The following is a 21,552-nucleotide window of genomic DNA, read 5'->3' on the forward strand; positions in this document are numbered from 1 at the left end:
TCTAAGATATTGGATCGTAAATCTCGTTAACGAGCATTTCGCATAAAACTCGCAGCTCTTCTCTCTCTCTCTCTCTCTCTCTCTTCTCTCTCTCTCTCTCTCTCTCTCTCTCTCTTTCTCTTTCTCTTCTTTTTCTCTCGCGCGGAAAATTACAGAACTTGATAAGGATAAATTTTATACTATCTTTAACCATTTCCATTGGTTTCCTTATCGCTTATTTTTCTTTTTCTTTTTTTTTATTTTTTATTTTTTATCTTGTTTTCGTTTATCTATTTGTACTTTTTTTTTTGGTGTTTATATCTTTTTTTTACTTTTTTTTTTTTTTTTTTTTTAATTTACGGGAACGGCCTGAAAAAACATCATGAGGGATATTATTCTTTTTGAAGTAATAACGATATCCTCAATAACGCTTTGCTTTTCACGTTATCATTCATTGAATCAACGAATAGAAGTAAATAAGATCGGTATAATATCGATATTATTAATAAAATCGAATAAAATCGTACGCGAATAAATCGATACCACCTGTCCTTAGGAAGTTCAATTATTTTCAATTATTTTATTTCACGAGTTTATAATCGCTGATACAATTTCTCTATCAATGTTATTTAATTCCTGTGTGATTATCGTGCAATACGTGTGTGCTTTTATATCGCAAAAATAATTTCAACCTTCATACTATTTTCATACGATAAAGCTCAATAACTTGGATAAGTATCGATAAAGAAGCTCCGTTGAATTATTAGTAGGAATTGCGAACGTGAATGTATATAATCGAAAAAGCAATCCGATTTACGTCGGGCCAGGTGACGAATGTCCTCCCTCGTTTTACCACGAATCTCATGTTCGAACTTTTATCTTGTCCGAAAAAACAAAAAACAAAAAAAAAAAAAAAAAAGAGAAATAAAAAAAAGAAAAAAGAAAAAAAAAATAAAATACCCGAGAAAAATTACAACTCGACAATAATTACGATTCTTCATTTAATTTCACGTAATCCAATAAATTCAATATCTAATTATCTTTAATAACTATTCATGTTACAATGAAAACAATCAATACTATTTAACAAAATTGAAATATTAATGATTTTGTTTGTGATAAAATATAATTCTTAGCGAATACGTTCGTTTCGTTCATTGATTCCTTCCTTCCTTTCGACCTAGATCTTTTCTCAAAGTTTACATTTTACACCAGAATATTTCTGAATTTATAGAATATTTTTGTATTTAAATTCATCCTTAAAAAAAGAAATTCGAAGAATAGAACAATAAGAAGTATTTTCTTTTTACTCCATGTAAAAAATCCTTTGCGCATCATGAGTAAAGAAAATATTTTCTCCCATATTCTTCCCAAGGGCATCTAGTCCTTTCTCCACAAGCACAAAACTATCCTTTAAAAAAGTTATCTTCATCTTATTACGATGCACTTCTTATCATATTGTTCGCTCGGTAAAGGTAGTTACGTTTTTTGTCTTCACATTTATCGCCATAAAAGACACCGTCGCTTCCGGCTTTCTTGATAATAATTGTGCGATATGTTAGAAAAAGAAAAAGAGACAGAAAGAAAAAAAAAAAAGAAAAGAATATACTTTATCTATGTGTTCTCTCTCTCTCTCTCTCTCACTCTCTCTCTCCTCTCTCTTTTTCTTTTCTTTTTTTTTTTATTTTTTTGAAGATTATCGTCAATCGTCTTTCATTCAATTTTTGTTGAGAAATGATCAACGAAATGAAATAATCATTATTACGTAATAAGTGACATGATATATATATAATAAGTGACATAAATATTAATATATAAAAATATTGTGTTATATTATAAAACGAGGCAACATTATATTTATTTCAATTGGACGATTGTTATTTACAAACAATTTAATTTATTAAATGAAATAGCCAGGCTATTGACTAATTTATATACATATATACATACATGTGTGTGTGTGTGTGTGTGTGTGTGTGTGTGTGGGTGGGTGGGTGTGTGTGTGTTGGAAAATGGAATTATTGCGTTGAATAAAAGGTGAGATTATTACTAATACTTACAATTTCAAATGTTGTTCAAAGTAATCATAACTTTAGAAATAAATATACAATATGTAATATAATAAATAATAATATAGATAAATATATAAATAAATAAACTAGGGAAATGTGAAATAGGCAAGGTAATGAAACGTATATGTATATAATATATACATGCATATGTATGTAATGTATCCATACATATGTATATGTGTACATAGTCCATCAATCGAAAGTTCCTAGTGTATAACTTGTATTTGAATATTATTACGTGGGAAAATCCTGAATGCATTGGCTACAGAGACAGAGAGAGAGAGAGAGAGAGAGAGAGAGAAATTGTACCCTGATCTTCGTGAGAGAACAACCCTTTCAATTATGCCTTCTGCATATATGCATACTTAAATGTAATATGCAATAATGAAAGAACTTAATTGAAAAAATATGAATGTTCAATGATATAATGATGTCTGATGCAAAATTGAATTAAATAAGGTTCAACTAATCTTATATATTATAATGCGAAGTGATAAATAATGATAAAAATACATATCCTGTATGTATTTAAGTATTATGATTTATATATCAGAGTTCTAAGAGAGAATGAAGGGATGAAACAATTCTTGCGAATTGTGAATTTTGTTTTTACTTTTTGAAAGAAAAAAAAAAAAAAAAAAAAAAAAGAAAAAAAATTTTGAAAAGAAAATAAACTTTCTCATATCGGTAACTATTAAATTTATACTATTTCCCAATTATCAATCAATCTCGATTATGGAACGAACAATGATTAATGAATTTAAGAGAAGTGGGAGTACGAATTGATTAATGATAAGGATTTTGCGATTCGTAACGAAAATATTTGCCGTGGAAACTGGTCTATGTGAATCGTCTAATCGTAAATAAACAAAATATGAACCTCAGAAGTAAACAAAAATATTATTTTACCTTAAAAAATTATGAATAATTGAGATATCATGTAAAAACGTCGAATAATGTTTATCTTCATCCCATATTTATCTTCATATTCATATAATTTTATTTTGTTATCGATTTCAGTATATTTTTCTACTTTTCTTTTTCCTTTTTTTTTCTTTTTCTTTTTTTTTTTTCTTTAATCAAATCTCATATTAATTCCATAAGAAATACAAATCGTTATTATTACGTGAAAACGAACAAACGTTATTTAAGTGAATTTCTTTGAATTTATTTGTTTATTTCTTATTTCCCCCCTCCCCCCAACTCCCATTGAATTCTTCACGACGTCAGATGAAAAGATGAAACGTGTTTTACGTAGAAGCAGCAAAAAAGGGAATTGACGGTAAGAGTATTTTTCTATTTCGTTTTCTTTTTTACTGTTTTCTTTTTTTTTTTCTTTTTTTTTTTTTTACAAATTTTCCTATCGAAGAATCGAATTGCCAAAAACGATGAGATACGTAGTAACACATACATATATGTATACGCATGTAAATTGATCACGAAACGTCGAAAGATAAGGCGATGTGAACGTTTTGTTGAGAAGAAAAAGATATATAAACTTTTCCTACGTTTCGTCTTTTACGTCTTTTTATCATTGGCAACGAGAGATCATTCTATATTCGATATTCAAGAGAGAGAGAGAGAGAGAGAGAGAGAGAAAGATAAGAAAGTGTCGTTGAATAGATATAACACATTCCGGCTTCTCTCGAAAGCTTTCGATGTTGCGAATGGTTTACGTGATCTTTTAACGTATCGATGCGCAACTAAAACTCGTCTCTATCGCACGTTTCGAATTTACCCTATATATATTCGATACCGTATATAAATATATATAACTATATATATATATATATATATATATGTATGTATATATATATGTATATGTATATACACGTGCGCACATCTATGATCGTAAATTTTCTCATTTGAAAAAGCTTTTTATAAATTTTATTACGAGAGTAAAGGAATAGAAGAAGAAAAAAAATATATATATATATATAAAAAGAAAAATAAAAAAAAAGAATAAAAAAAATTACGTTACTCCCCCAAAACAAAAAAAAAAAAAGAAGAAAAAAGGACAAAAATTGATCATGAATACAAACAAGCCGTTGGTTTTATGTTTCTCTGTATTTCTATATGAATGGTCGAAATTAGTTATGTTTCATTCCCTTTTTTTTTCATTTTTTTTTTCTTTTTTTTTCTTTTTTTTTCTTTTTTTTTTTTCTTTTTTTTTTTGATGACATTTATCAACCATTTAGACGACGAAACGAACAGCAAAAATTGAATAACGTTTTACTACATAGTAAAACATTCTCTATGTTATTTACAAAATTTCATTACTTTTGAAACATACGTATTTCGAATGAATACATTTAATACGCGTGTAATAAAATAACGAAGTAACGAACGTTTAAACGTGTGTCATGATATTTTATGAAATCGAGATATATCAAATAATGCAACTAGATATTTCTTTTATTAATAATCTACTTTCGAATTATTATTTTTTACGTATACATTTTCATTTTATTTTTATTAAATGCGTACAGATATTCGTTAAGTACTAACATTATTATTATTATACGATAATAGTTCGTTGTACGTAAGATAATAGAATATGGATAATATATGATCGATGATTTTTAAATAATTAGAATTTTAATTAGGCTTTTATAATTCGAAATAAAATAGTCTATTGACCTACTTGCAGATCTATTTCTAAAGATATAAGTTCTAAAAAGGACTTAGAAGTAATCATTCACGTAAAAAGCCTTTTCAGTCGATGTTCATCTTAAACACTTTTTCACTTGTTCTCGACGTATACATATATACACACATACATACATACATACATATATATATATATATATATATATATATATATATATATATATATATTTTGAATTTCTCGCTTGACAACTTAGGTTGGTACTTCTAGCTCGAGACTTACATTGAAATTTCACGCTCGCGTTAAACTTTTACGCTTGAAACTTACCCTTGCATTGTTACGATCTCGTAACTCTAATAAATGGTTGTAAATCCATGGGTCTAACTGTACAATCCCATGTTAAGATATAAGGTAATGTATGTTGTTCATTACAAATATACTTCTAGAATTCTAATGGCAGTAAGAGAATGCTAGGGAAAATAACAAAAACGTTGTTCGAGTAAATTGTACTGATCAAGTTTCAATGGTATATTTTCTTTAATTATTATTAGATAATATCTCGAATCAGTGGAAGATGGGAGGGCAACATTGAGATGAGGAGTGAACACTGTATCTGTACTGACCTACTCCGAAATTGAATTGGACTATTATATACGTAGATACGTAAACGTAATGAAGAAAAGGGGCAGTCAATTCAAAATGGCGGGCGAAGGGAGGGAGAGAAGAAAAAGGAAGAAGAAAAAAGAAAGAGAGAGAGAGAGAGAAAGAGAAAGAGTGGGGGGGAGAGATAGAGAGAATCAAATAAAAAAAAGGAAAAAAGGAAAGGAACAGGAAAAAGAAAACAGAGACAGAGAGAAAAAGTCAACAAAAAAAAAAGAAAAAGAAAAAAGAGAAAAAGAAAAAAAAAAGAAGAAAAGTTTCTTTGAAGGCTGCCAAGCCGACGAGGTCTGTTCCGTGATGCATAGTAGCCCGAGGGTTGCAGGAAACTCGAGTTAATGGAACCTGTCATATTCCATACGTGCTTTAATGCAGTGTGTTAGCCAGGAAAGTGTACGTATGGGTCGAAGGCCTGCCTTAGAGAGGGAGAAAGAAAGAGAGAGAGAGAGAGAGAGAGAGAGAGAGAAAGAGAGAGAAAGAAAGAGAAAGGGGTGGGTGGAATCGTTGAAAAGAGAAGGCTAAGAGTAAAAAAGAGAAGAGGAGAAAGGAGTGGAGTGCTTTCGTGGCTGCAAGAAGCCACGGACGCGTGCGACCTATACGATGGATGAAATGCATCTATGACACTATCTATGTCTACTACATATACGTATATACATATTGAAACATACATATACATTCGTGTGTGTGTGTGTGTGTGTGTGTATGTTCGTATGCTTTCGTTCGTGTGTACGTGGATAGCTTTGCGAATGGGATAAACTCCAGGGAAGACGAGTGAACTTAAGTATTTCCATGGAAAGAAATAAATCTAGTAAGCATTGAGCATTTACCTTTTTCCACGTGAAAAAAAGAGAGAGATAAATAGACCCAAAGGGAAAAAGAGAAAGAGAGAGAGAGAGAGAGAGAGAAAGAGATAATTCTCTTCGCATTCAACAATAATTAAATTTTTTATAACGATGATATAATATAGAAGAAGAGAACACGTTAAATAGTTTAAGAAAAACCAAAATTTCTTTTGTACTATTTTTATTCACGTATACATATGCAAGTAAATAAATATTTATAAAATATGTACGTATATATCTTTATTACTTTTCGTCTAATAGAAATCTTTTTCTTTAAATTTGTAAGATAAAACGAAATCAACGAAACAATAACGTTTAATCGTAATTAAGTTAATAACTGTTATCGAATGATTAACGAAAACAGATAATGTATTAATGGTGATTAATTATGCGAGATCTTTGATTATTTTATAATAATGTTACGATACAGAGTGTTCGATTTAATTATATCATTCGTTTATCTTTTAACGATAAATGAACAATCATAAAATGATAAAATTATTTGATGATTAATTAATTGTTTCTATCAATAGGTATTATTAACGAGAACATGATCTCGTTTGGAAAAAAAAAAAAAAAACATCCTTATTTCATATGATATAGGTAAGGATAATCGAATTTCATCGGGATATCCTATATTTCTGTTCATCGACCAACTAAACAAGGACATCAGGTATTTGTTGGATATCCATTTTCTCATAAGAGATAGCATATTCACGGTTTCTCTGTATTTCGTTTGTCGAAAGTTCCTTTTACGTGTAGTATATTAATCGATCGTTTAAAAGCTTTTTGCCTATAAAGACTAAACTGATACATATGAGTTATATATGTAATACGAAACTCGAGATTTTCTTTTACCCAAACACGATTTTCTTTGATTATTTTCTGTTCGTAACTAATATATATATATATACTCCATTGAAATTACATAGAGGATTTATCAAATTTACATTTTATTGATTTGCCAGATGATTCTTTAGATCAGCATTTCTCAATTCTATGAGATTTTCGCAGCCCGATATTCGAGGTTGCGTTAAATTTTTATATTGCCCGCGAAAGCATGGATAGAGTTTAGATTAATTTGAAAAGAAAATTTTCTGAAATTTCTTATAAGAATATCGCAAGAATATTGCAATAATAGACATTTTAAATTTAATATAATATACTTGGATCTATCAGTTGATCTATCAGTTTCTTTGATATTGTATACTATAATATAAACATTTTAACTGTGGTATATCAATGGATAAAAATTTATTGGGTCGCGGTATCATTATGAAAAAATTTATTGGACCGTATGAAAATCGATTGGTTTTTCTTTTTGAAGGATAAAATTTCTTTTGAAAAACGATGAGAGGATTTTTTTTTAATTTTCTTTTTTTCTTTTGCAAGCATATGTGTATGTATGTCTGTGTGTGAGAGATAGAGATAGATAGATAGATAGAGAGAGAGAGAGAGAGAGAGAGAAAGAGAGAGAGAATTTTTTATTTTTAACATCAAAATGAATTCTACGAGAACGAATTGATTTTGCATTGGGTTTCATTTGGAAAGATCATTACTTAAACATTGTGAAATTTTAAAGGATATGATCGAATTTCGTCGAATTTGATTTCTTTTAAAAGTATTGAACTATTAATTTCTCGTCGTAAAACTAAGAGATTACATACATTCTTTTTCATTTCCTTTTCCTTTTTAACTTCAAGATCAATTTTTTAAGATCGGCATTCCGTCGAATCGGATTGAACTAAAGAATCATATATAACTTAGAAATTTATATATAAATCTATATATATATATATATATTCGTTTGAATATATATATATATATATATATATATACGTGGATACGTTACAAACGCAATCCAAGATATTATCGAAATAAATTGAGAGCAATTTCTCGAGGAAGATATATATATATATATATATTCTTTTTTTCCGTTTGACTCGACGTGGAGTTTCCTATAACATCGGTCAGCTTTCAAAATGACTAACATTGTCTGATGCACAGCCTGGGGCTTTGAAAACAACATTGAAACTCTGCCGTTTCCTGTTTCTAGCGCGTCGAACAATTTCATTGAAATGTTCGAAAAGAAGAATGAAAAAAGAGTGAGTGAATGAGAGAGAGAGAAAGAGAGAGAGAGAGGGAGAGGGAGAGGGAGGGGGAGAGACAGATAAACAGACAGAAGAGAGAGACAGGAGAGAGAGAACAAGACAGAGAGAGAGAGAGTGAGAGAGAGAGAGAGAAATGGATAGATATGGAGAAGATTAGATCGAAGGAAAAGATCGATAGATCGTTTCGCAATATACGCACCTGCGGTTGACGTGCTGGAAACTGTCGATATTATGATAGATTTGCCAGAGGATTTGGCAAATCCTCCACGAAATCAAGGAGTAAAGGAGTGGATGTGAGATCGGGAATGTATGTGTGCCTATGTATGTATATATTGGTGCCGGGAGGAGAAGGTGGACAGGAAGGAAAAAAAAAATAATCGACATTTCGTGTTGCTTCGTATTCTCTTTTACTGGATATTCTCTCATTCTCTTTATCGTCGCATATTTCTTCTGCTTTTTTCTTTTTTTCTTTTTTTCCTCTTTTTCTTTTCTCCTCAAAGCAACCATGAAACTCAACAGCTAGCTAGGAGCACAATTTGCATAGAAATGTGATCATCGAAAATCTTTGTTGAGGTAGAAAAACTGTTTATGTTACTCGCCTTTACCAACCCCTGATTATCGATCAAACAAGTTGGAAATAGGTCAGACTAACCATTTTGTTTTTGTAATCAATTCAATGTTGTTTTCTTGCAGAATGTTCGAAAAAAAAACCCCGAAATTCAATCGAAGTCCTTCATCAAAATTTACCTTCTCTCTTCACTGTTTTTGTTTCTCTCTACCTCTCTCTCTCTCTCTCTCTCTCTCTCTCTCTCTCTCTCTCTCTCACTCTCTTTCTCTATCTATCTATCTATCTATCTATCTCTATCTCTCTTTCATAAATATCAATCAGATTTATCGGATTTTGCAGACAATCGATTGCAATTTCATAAATAATTTTCTTTTAAATATTTCACATTTTACTTTTTATTTAAGTATCACATATCAACAACTTACAAATATATAAATCATAAATTATGATAATGTAAAGAATTTCTTAGCCATTAACGTATACATTTATATATATATATATAATAGTTATGCAATCTATAAAATTAGATTTTTTTTCTTTTTTGTAAGAATCTTAATCAACCATTTGTTATCTATGATTAACATCGTGCGTTGGTGCACATGAATATAATAAATAGTATATCTAGGTAAAATTAAATATGTATAAATGCCTGATTACAACGCTTATGCGTGCACTACATACATACATACATACATACATACGTACATACATACATACATATATATATATATATATATATATATATATATATAATAATTTGTCAAAACAAAGCTTATTGTATTTCGAGCTTGTTTACGAACTGATTTGTGTGTACTCAGAAACAGTGATCAATTTGATGCATCAGTAAATTGTTGCAATCTTCCTATAGAATTACTGTATTTAACAGTCTTGTATCCCTCGATTTAGTACTTTTGTTCTACGTCTCTCACTCTCTTCTCCCTTTATCGTTTACAACAAAGGCAAATCCTGGTAATAGGAAACAATGAATCGTATATAGTCCTTTCAGAACATCTTAAGAAACACAACACGAATGTCTATTAAACCGGGAAAGCTTTACGACGTTACAATTAAAAGGTAATAAGGGTGAAATGCTCCGATTGAATTTCCTATACGAAAATATGATAACGCTGAGAATATTAGGGGATGAAAACAAGAAGAACAAAAAAAAAAATAAAGAAAAGAAATTATCAACGCGACGATATTTTGCGAGAGAAAGAGAGAGAGAGAGAGAGAGAGAGAGAGAGAGAGAAATAAATAAAAGGAACTTCTTAATTGTTCTCGTCATTCCGTCACATTTTTGTTTTTCTTATTTTACGAGAAACTGAACAGGATTATAGAGAGAAAAAGAGAAAGAGAGGGACAAAGAGTGAAAGAGAGAGAGAGAGAGAAAGAGAGGGACAGAGAGTGAAAGAGAGAGAGAGAGAGAAAGAGAGGGACAGAGAGTGAAAGAGAGAGAGAGAGAGAAAGAGAGGGACAGAGAGTGAAAGAGAGAGAGAGAGAGAAAGAGAGAAAATTCATTTTGTGAAACTTTTCACCCGTAGCATCGATTCTAAATATTTTACAGGAAACCAAATCATTGTGGTTTGTTCTTGTTAAAAAAAAAAATAAAAAAAATAAAAAAAAAGAGAGAAAACTGAAATAAAGTAGGAAAAAAAAATGAAGTTTGTTAACCGAATAGAATAGTGGCTTTGGAGTATTGATAGAACAAAAACTTTTAACATTTATGCAATATATCCTGAATTCGAACGTCCTGAAACGATGAACACTTGAATAGATAAAAATATGGAATATTATATCGAAAAATTATTCGAAGAATTTGAAAGGGGAAAAAGTTAAGGTTATCATCCAAACAAGAAATCGTATATGCATATCGACATTAGTAACTCATGTTATTGTACTTTAACGTCATGAATTTTTATATTGCATTGTTTTCATGGAAAATGAGTTTTACCTATTCCGTTATAGGATTCTAGACGAATAATATGAAACCACAAATTTTACAATTCCAATCTTATCACGCATTTGTCGAAATATTATATATCAAAATATAATATTTAATTTATACACGCAGTTTATAACGTAAATTATGTTAGAATTAATATATTACTTGACGATAATGTATATGTTAAAAAATTAACAATTAATTTTGAATAATAAAATAAACTCTATATGACGTAATAATGAATTAAATGAAAAATTAAATGAGATTGAAAGAAAAAGAGATTTTATATTTATCATTATACTATCGTTTTTCACTGACGTAAGAATTATTTGGAATTGATTGATTGAAAACTTTTGTCATTTCTTTGAACGAACGATCGCGTTCAATTCTTTTTTTTTTTTCTTTTTCTTTTTTTCTCGACAGAGTAGATAAACAAAAAGTAAAGGGAAACAAAAAACCGTAAGGAAAATTTGTAAGATTAACAAGTTGAAACAAACGTGACAAATATTTAATAATAATAGGTTTGTTCACCTGTGACCTTATTTCTTTCGAACATTTTCTTTATTTTTTCTCTCTCTCTTTTTTCTTTTTTTTTTTTTTTTATTTTTTAATCAGCAAAAGAGTAATTTTCACATTTAATTAAAAAATATTTTATATTGTATTACGAATTGTGCAATCTATTCAGGTGAAACGTTCTACATGAGTCACTCTATATATATATATATATATGTGTGTGTGTATATATGTATATATATGTATATATGTACGTGAAGGAATTGGATTCAGGTTTGCATCGATTAAACTTTGCCACAAAATTTCCGGCCACTTTTTTTTTTGTTCTTTAAGTCGATCAGGAAGTAGGCTAACTAAACCGCGATTTATCGGATTGGAAAACACGCGAAATTCGTTCTCGCTCGGAAAGTTCTTTCGAAAGGGATTTATTCGGATATAATGGCTAAATGTGAATTTTTAACGAGGAGTCAACGAGATAATAAGCTTTTGGTTATACTCGTGATTAAAATCGAATAATTAGTTTCATTCGTGAAACGATTAATCTCGTTAGGGGTCTTTCTTATGCGACGTTTTGTTTTCTTTTTCTTTTTTCTTTTTTTGTCGTTTCACTTATCACTCATTCCTCTACCACTTGTACATTTAACTTAGTAACAAATTAACATTACTTATTTCAATCCATAACTCTTTAATTACTATGACCTATTCCTTGAAATCATATTTCTGTTACTTATTTATACTTTAATATTACTTATAATTACTTTTCACTTTTGTTAATTTAACATGTTGACAGCTGAGTTAATCTTGCAATAGTTAATGTATTTATCTAAAGATGAATATATATATACATATATATATATATATATATATATATATATATTTATATATATTTTATCATGAAACATATATTTAATTATTTTAAAGGTCGAATAAATAATCTTAAGTATTTTTTGGAAAATAAAGTCTACAAAATAGAGTGCTGGCTTATCAATGAAGATCAATCTTCAATGGCATACACATACAATGGAGTTAATATTTGTAAAAAAAAAAAGAAAAAAAAAAAGAAAAGAAAGAAACATCAAAATCATATAAACCTTTCCTCATTCTTGGTCATTAGACAGTACAAATAAAAAGATAACAAAACCCCAATTTTGTCGTCGTTCGATATCGTAATCTCAATTCCTGAGTTAAGAACCAATTGAATAAGCAAACGTGAGTGCCCATCTCACTCACCAATCGCGGATTTTTATCAAGTGAGAATCGCGCTATTGCTGTGAACGGCTTTTAATCAGCCGTTTCGAAGTGTTTGTTATTTGCCCTAGACTCGACTATCGACTACTGTCTCTCTCTCTCACTCTCTCTCTCCCCCTCTCTTTCTATTACATACATACGTGCATATATGCATACATACATACATATATACATATACATATATATATATATATACTAGAAACTAGAAAAAAGAGAACACGTAGCAACGTAGACTCACGTAATACTATACTCCATATGCGAAGGCTTTTAATTAAAGAACGAATTCGATTGAAATCGTCTAGCGAAGCGTGACAACGACCTGCACCTTCTATGCCTTCTCTACGTTCTCTTCTACGAATACTCGACCAATACCCCTTTTCCTCCTCTCCCTCCCTCCCCTCCCTTCATCCCGTTCCTCTTCTCCAATATTTCCAACCTACCAACACTACGTCTTCTACGTTCTCAAACCAGTCACTCTTTTCAGTATCGAGAACGTATAGTCCCAGTTTCACGTCGTTCTCTCGTTGGACTATGCGCTAGTACGCTCGTGTTCGTTCGACAACCTCGAACCGTCGAGGATGGATTTTAATTTAATTTCTCTTTATCACCCTCGAACCCACCCTCTACCCCATCTTCTCTCACCCTTACTCTTACTCTCTCTTTCTCTTTCTGTCTCTCTCTCTCTCTCTCTCTCTCTCTTTCTTCCTTTCTCCGCCTCTCTCTCTCTCTCTCTCTCTCTCTCTCTTTCTATCTATCTATCTATCTATCTATCTTTCTTCATCGTTCTACAAAGGCACGCTTCGACTGCCTATCATATGACCCTGAACAAATACGATTAACGCTTTGCCTCATCTCTGTCACGGCCATTATACCTAACTATGAGATTTTTTTTTTGTCCTTTCGTCATTTTTATCGTATAGGTACAAAGGAAGAGGGATGAAGATCAAAGCGCGGCTACAAGACGTATCTTTTTTTTTTTCTTCCTTTTTTTTCTCTTCCTTCCTTCCTTCCTTCCTTCCTTCCTTCCTTCCTTCCTTCCTTCCTTCCTTCTTCTTCTTCTTTTTTCTTCTCTCTTTTTGTTTTGTTTTACTTTTTTCGCGGTCTTTATCTTTTTTTCTTTTTTTTTTTTTTTTTCATTTCTTCACTTCTTTTTCTTTTGGTCATAGGACCAAGAAATTTAATATTGAAACGTTAAATTTTTCTTAACAACGACATTCTACATTTTGTTATTATGCATGACGATGAATTAAGTGAAAAAGATTAATTAAAAAAAGAGAATGATTAGGGGCGCATTGAAATTTAATGAAGTCGCATTGTGAAATTATAGAATAATTAAATTAACTCGAATAATGGGTATACGACGATTATTATCCTATTTTGATGATTTTCGAATTTCAGAACGTACAAGCTTTGACTTATACGATTTTTTCACTTCTTTTTTTTTTTTTTTTTTTTTTTTGTCAGAGGACCAGGAGATTTAACGTTGAAACGTTAAGCCTTTTTTTTAACAATGACATTCTATATTTTATTATTATCCATGACAATGAATTAAGTGAAAAAGACGATTAGAGACACATTGAAATTTAATGGAATATTGTATTGTGAAACTGTAGAACAATTAAATTAACTCGAATAATGGGTATACGATGGTTATTACCTAGTTTTGACGATTTTCGAAATTCAGAACATAACAAAGTTTTGATTTCTACGCATTTTATATATATATATATATTTTTTTTTTATACATCCACGATGATAAATCTTCTTTCATCGTATGTTAATAGGTACGATGTATGTACTTAGGTATCTGAATGTTCTGAAGTAAAAGAAATGATTATTGTTATGTTAACACGTTAAAATTTAATAGAATTTTAATTTGAATTATAGAATAATTAATTATCTTGAATAATATCGATATGATAAATTTCGTAAAATCACAATGTATTTTCTGAGGATTTTAAGTTTTAAAACGTGAAAGGTTCCATATGATTTCTATGATAATGATATTATCTCTCTTTAATTATGAAACACGATGAAATCCTTTCTATCTTTCATTCATACTTGTGATATATATTTACAATTGTTACCTGTGTTCTTAACAATGCAAAAGTTGCTTGGATAAGTGTTAAAATTTCATGAAATTTTTATGTGAACGATTAAAAATTATTTAGAATAATATAAATCCCGTAAAGCACGTGATATTAATTTTTTTTTCGTCAACGAAGGTAATATATATATATATATATATATATATATATATATATATATATTCTTCACTTTATTTCTATTATTATTTTCAGTATTATTATTAATATATTAATCGCAATTTTCTTTTTTTCAATTCATCGTTGGACGATTAATTTTTCAATCGAATAATTTAATTATATATATATATATATATATATATATATATATATATAAATATTTTATTAATTATATATAAAAAGAATTATCTGTTTCATATCATAAATTTTTCTTTTGAACATATTTTATTTTTTCTTTTTATATTTTTCTTAATAGAAAACTTACCGTCATTTCCGCGCACGAATGGTCGATGAACGTCAACTCGGACTCCTCGCCGGCTAATAGCACGCTCACTGTTTTCTCACCGGACTCGTCATCTGGAAATGAAAGAGAAAATGTTAACATTATATACGATATTGTCACGCAAGGACGAAGGTACAAGGACACGTAGCGAGTTAAGACCACGTAGGCACTCCTGGGATGTATCAAATACGTGCTAAGTTATGATTTTGTTTTGTTGTGAAACGTGATACCTATAGTAAGGAAGTACCTCCTAAGTAAATACCTCGAAATTATTCAAAGATATAAGAACCTTTCTCCTTTCTTTTTCCCTTTTTCTCTTGTTTTGTCTTTTTTAACGTAATTTACAAAGAATAAAATAATCGAATAAAAATCAATATATTTTTTGTCATAAATTTTAATTGTTGTTAAAATCTTATTTCATTCGCGATTTTCTATTTCTTTTTTTTCTTTTTTTTTTTTTACGTAATCTGTTTTATCTCTAAATAATATCTCCAATAATGATATTACATGTAATCATTGGATATCATTTATAACAATCATTATATTCATTCGTAATATTTTTGGGTAAGAAAAAAAAAATATATATATATATAGAAAAGAAATCGATCTAAATTTTATTATTATTTCAATCGTACGTAGTTTTTTCTTTTTTCGACAATTTCTTTAAGAAAATTACGAGTGAAGATCGATGAGAAATATGGTGTACTCACCGATGGATGTGTCGTAAGCGTGTAAATATTCCGACGTCATAAATTGGGATACGAGAGAGCTCTTTCCTACCGCGGGTGCACCAAGCATCAGAACTCGATAAGGTGCTGGATCTTGAGATGCGCTACTCTCGCGTGAACTCGCGAGTGAACCCGCAGCCGAGTTTCGTGCTGAGCCAGGATACGATGCCGTCAGATGTTCTGTACTGTTTTGAAGAAGATAGAACAAAAAAAAAAAAGAAAAGAAATGATGAGAATGTTACTGAATAAGATTCGAGCTATTTAGAAGGAAGAGAGACAACATTTATCCTCTTCCTCCTTTTTAATATGACCTAACGAGATATCTGGACCATTTTTTAAATCGTTCTTTTTTTTTTTTTTTTTTTTTTTTTTATTTATTTATTTATTACTTGGTTTTCTTTCTTTTTCTTCTTTCTTTCTTTTTTGTCAAAGTTCAGAGTTCGTGCACACTGATCCCGCCCACGATTACATTATACGCGTATACAGATATCGGGCGTGTTAAAATATTATTATATATTAGTGTGTAAGTATATTATCGTAAGTAGATAAAAAATATTTCGTCCAGAGGTCGTGAAGAAATAAATGAAAAAGAAAAAGGAAAAAGAAGAAAACAACAAAAAAAAAAGATACAAAAAATAACAGACGTATTCATATCTCGTAGATAATAATTAATATGGATTTAATAATGATAACAATAATAATAATAATAATAATAATAATAATAATAATAATAATAATAATAATAATAATAATAATAATAAAAAATAATAGTTATTACTGAAAAATGAGGGATCGAGCGTACCTATAAGCAACCGCTTTGGATTCTCGTAAAATCTCCCTGAAACAGAAGGCGCGAGAATCTCTACGTGTTATGCAGAAAAAGCAAGAACTGTTATGGGATAATTAATTAGTTTAAGAAAATACAGATAAAAAGAGAGAGAAATGGAGAAAAAGTACAAAAAGAAGACGAAAAAAAAAACAGAAGAAGAAGAAGAAGAAGAAGAAGAAGAAGAAGAAGAAGAAAAAAAGTAGAATAAAAAAGAGACAACAAACCAGAACAAGAGATTAAAAAATGAGAAAAAATATTAATCGATAGCGAGGAAATTGCGCGCGCGCGCGCTCTTATGTATATGTGTGTACGTGCGTATGACGTGTGTATTCCCTTGTGGTTTCCTCGAGACTAATTAGTAAATTGAATACGGTATTTGACTGACATACACGACGTATTGTCGACGAGATTAGGATTTGAAAGAAAGTCGAAGAGAATAGAGAAAAAAATTAAAATCATCGTTAAAAAAAAAAGGTTTACGGGCAAAACCAAAGCGAAGAAAGAGAGAAAAAGAAAAAAAAAGAGAGAAAAAAAAAAGAAGAAAGAAAACACGTCGATATTTCGTCATTTAAATGACTTCTAAATAAGAAATAATGGAGATCGTATTTCCTTCGTATAAAGAAAATAAAGATAAGATAATAACTTGAGGTTGAATGTTTGTACGTGCGTGTACGTGCGTATGTTCGTGCTTGAATAACGTGCATGAATTAGTGCATGTGTTAATGCGTCCGCGCGTATTGGGTTTTCTTTTTTTTTTTTTTTTTTTCGTATAATGGTGTACGATAATACATGAGTCTTGTTCCAATTGCTCGTATCGAACATTCAACGGTAAAGCGAATGGTACGTAATTAATATCGTCGAAGAGATAGAACAATATTTCCTTTTCCGCGCGAATAATCGTATTAGCGTGCTCCTAGAAAACTAATCCAATTAATCGTTCGAAAGCTACATGTATCATGCAACTTGTCGTACGCTTTCTATTACCCCTACACGCTTAAGCGTGTGTGCGTATGTTACATGCATGGTACATCACACGCAAACGATCTATTCACGTTGCAATTTTCTCTCTGTCTCTCTCTCACTCTCTCTCTCTCTCTCTCACTCTCTCTCTCTCTCTCTCACTCTCTCTATCACTCTTTCTCTCTCTCTCTCTCTCTCTCTCTCTGTCTTTCTTTCTTATCCTCCATCCCTTTAGTTCTCTCACTCTTTTTTTTTTCTTTCACTTTTGTCTCATTTTCCGATTCGTGTATTTAATACGAGCAAACATTTGTTCGAGTATTTATACATGTCTATATAAACGTATGTATGTACATAAGTATACCTTTTTTATACAAATTGATTGATTATGTCTTCTATGAGCTTATTTGAAATTTATTTACATATACGTCATTTATGTTTAAATCTCTATAGATATATATATATATATATATATATATATATATATATATATATATATATAGATAGATAAATGTATGTCGATATATAACGTATAAAAGTATGTAGATAGTTATATTTATTTGTTGAAACAACGACGTTTCGGGACGTATCAAATTTGTTGATTTCACTTTAAACGTGAATAGTATCGATATACGTCCCACGTTATTTTGACTTTACTCGTGACCTTGTATAATTCGATTAATCGTTGTTGGTTAAAACGTCACGATTACGACGATGTTGATTTTAACAATAATCCGTGCCTGAGTTCGTTTGAGATAAACTACAGGTCAATATATATATACAAGATCGATGATACATAGAATAGAAAATATATATGAAAGAGGTAAAAAAAAAAAAGAAAAGAACAATTAAAAAAAATTTTATAAATATATAAATCGAATGATCATATAATAATGTAAATTTCGATTATCTCACTTGTCAAATTTTGCAGTAAGATATTTAAGTTTTAACAACGTAGAGGATGGTAGAGGAATATTTGTTAATTGTTGAACGACTAAATCGTAAACAAGCTCGTATATCCGAAAAAAACAACATTTCTAAACAGTGGCTTCGCTATTGTTCGTATCTAATTCCCGCGCACATGCGCGCAAAAATCACTCTGAAAGTTTTTAATGAAAAAATTCCTCTACAATCAATACTTGTTTTATTTGCAAATTTATACAATCTTATAGAATAGAACGTAATCATATAATTAAAAATCGTATAAACGGTGATTCATTAATTATTGTTAAAATAGAATGATAAAAAAAAAAAAAAAAACAATTTCATTCGTTTATTTACATTGTTAGCGAAAATAAAAATTATTTAATTAACAAAGTAAATGGTCTTTATATGAAAATTCTTATTTTAATTAAACTTTATGAGTAGGTATACAATAGGTTACACTCAGTTGGATCAGGGATAATTGCTTTTTTTTTCTATTTTTATTTATTTATTTCTTTTTTTTTTCTTTCTTTATTTATTTATTTTCTTTTTTTTTTCTTTCCTCTTTTCGACGAAAATATACACCATTCGTTATATTATATACACATTATATTATATACAAGTTCGTTATTTGTTTTTTTCTTTTTTTTTTTCTTTTTCATTCGTAACTAGCCTACCATGAAGGATAGGAGAATAAAAAATAAAGAAAAAAACTTTTTGATGTAAAAATTGCATTATATTTGAAAATCTATCAGAGTACGAACGAAAAATAAAACATGTATTGTTATTGATAACATACATATATTTATGCCATGATACGAGAATGACATGGATCATGTTTATACATCAATCTTTTTTTTTTCCTCGATAAGAGTATTGATAAAAATTACAATGATTAATATGCACATTGAGTAAATGCAACGATAACAATGCAAAAAGGGTAACTTCCCGTAATGGTCAATGGAGTCTGGTCGATGACATACCTACGATATATATATATATATATATATATATATGTTATTTACAATTGCAAATGTTATTTACAATTTTTCTCCCGTAGTCCGATAGATTTTTAGAAAGATTTGTTTTCTTTTTCTATACCTTACTACCTTACTTAACAAGTTATATGTCGTGAAAATAAAAAAAAAAAAAAAAAAGAAAAAAAAATATTCAGGAAATTTTTATTTTAATTTTAGATTTGATGGCCCTTTGCCCTTCCCTCCCCCCCTCCCCCTCGTAGTGAATTTTCACTGACAATTAAAAGGAAAAAAAAAAATATATATTTTTCTTTATACAATTCAATTCGTTCTACGTATTTACAAATTGAGATTAAAATTTCCATTTTAAAAATCTATCCTTATAAACAATAAATATATTAATATACTGTATATAAATTAACAAGTAAATGTTATTACAAAGATTATTTGCATATAACTAATTCTCCTATAATATTATTTTAAATTGTAGAATTCCAATGCAATTATATTCAGAACGATCTTTGATAGAACATATAAAATCAGAACATTTTCGTGGACATTTTTCTTTGAACTTTTTATCATTATTATTATTCACATATCATATTATTTTTATTATCACTTTTAATTGAATTGTTATAAAAAGAGAGCTTACTTTTTTTTTCTTCGTTCCTTTTTTTAGTTTAATTCATTTATACTTGTGGAATTTCGAAAATTATGAAAAAAAAATTTTGTCGAAACGAAATGTCAAATTTTTTCTTTTATTGTACATAACAACTCATTAATTTTCTATATTTAACAAATAATTATAAATTTTTCTTTAGGACCAAAGAATTACGAAATAAAACAATAAGAATTTATTCGTATTTTATAAGAAAATTAATCTGTATGAATGATATGTTATAGATGTTTTAATATATAAGAAGAAGCATAATCTCTAGGTTCTTCGATGGCTATCTTTCGTAGATCTTAATAAATAAAGAAAGGTCATCTATACGTCGAACGATAATGTGTCCAATCGATGAAACGATAAAAAAAGACGAGTGACCATCGACGAAACGATAGAAGAATTCAACATTGACGTTTTGTGGCCATGCTCTAGGGTCCAACGCGTGTGTCTACGTCACCTCAACTCCACACGTAGATTCATGCGTTCGATCTAGAGAAAAGAGCCAAGAACAGAGAGAGACGATCGACTTTAGGTATCTCCGTGGTTGGTATGCGTCGTCAGCAACGTCAGCCAGTAACATTCAGAAAATATGTTCCATCTCTGAGCTCCAATTCTTCCATTGTACTCGTTTCACCTTTTTTTTTTTTCATCGATTCTGAACTGATATGTAAGTACGTAATCAGGGATCTCTTATCCTTATCGATCGCATATACCAATCAGTGTCTATCGTTGGTTCGAGTAGATTCGTTACGTTCTTTCTCTTCTCTCTCTCTCTCTCTCTTTCTCTCTCTCTCTTTCTCTCACTCATTGATTCATTCATTCATTCGATTGTTCGTTCGTTCGTCTCTTAAGTATCCTCTATGTAAGAACTTTAAAGTTATGATCATTTCTAAAGAAAGGAAATGGATAAGAGTCTAAGGAAGAATCGAGTCAGACTATTCTCGTTCACATGTTTACGAGCATGCGAAGGAACGTAGAAAAGATACATACATATATATATATATATATATATATATATATATATATATATATATGTATATAACGGAGTCGTGAAATGGAAAATGTCCAAAGGTTTTTGGAAACGTTTTAGATATAAAACTTCTTGATGAAGTGATTGAAGTTAACGACTCACCTAGAGTTACTCGATGCGACGCTATTGTTGGAACGTGATCTTCGACTTTTCAATGAATCGCCTCTATTCACCACACCTTTCCCGGTAATACTGAAATGCCTCAGCCTGTAATACTCCTCTTCGACCCCTGTGTTCGGCATACTGGCCACCCTCGACCTTTGCTGCGGAAGACACAAGTAATTTGGCCGACCGGACGATCGGCTACCTGGAGTTTTCACGGATTGCGAACGACTGTGATGTGGACTTCCATA

At 29.9% G+C, this 21,552-nt stretch overlaps 1 protein-coding gene across 8 annotated transcripts in view; it reads right to left on the reverse strand.

The window, feature by feature from the left end:
* LOC118443277 (uncharacterized) overlaps positions 1 to 21,552 on the reverse strand; it is a 122,289-nt gene that overhangs the window by 21,733 nt on the left and 79,004 nt on the right. For 6 of the 8 annotated variants that reach the window (XM_085659171.1, XM_085659172.1, XM_085659174.1 and 3 more), the window contains 4 exons: positions 21,302 to 21,552; positions 16,618 to 16,653; positions 15,798 to 16,000; positions 15,070 to 15,161 (listed from right to left, as the gene is read on the reverse strand). The exon at positions 21,302 to 21,552 is cut by the window's right edge and continues 1 nt beyond it. In XM_085659171.1, coding sequence (XP_085515297.1) covers positions 15,070 to 15,161; positions 15,798 to 16,000; positions 16,618 to 16,653; positions 21,302 to 21,552 — 582 coding nt within the window. Of the gene's footprint in view, positions 1 to 14,113; positions 14,357 to 15,069; positions 15,162 to 15,797; positions 16,001 to 16,617; positions 16,654 to 21,301 lie in introns of those variants that run through there. The other 2 variants (XM_085659175.1, XM_085659173.1) reach the window with 2 other exon arrangements.

This window comes from Vespa mandarinia, chromosome 9 (genome assembly GCF_050613455.1).
Source record: "Vespa mandarinia isolate Hongniang chromosome 9, ASM5061345v1, whole genome shotgun sequence".
In the NCBI taxonomy this organism is placed as follows: domain Eukaryota; kingdom Metazoa; phylum Arthropoda; class Insecta; order Hymenoptera; family Vespidae; genus Vespa; species Vespa mandarinia.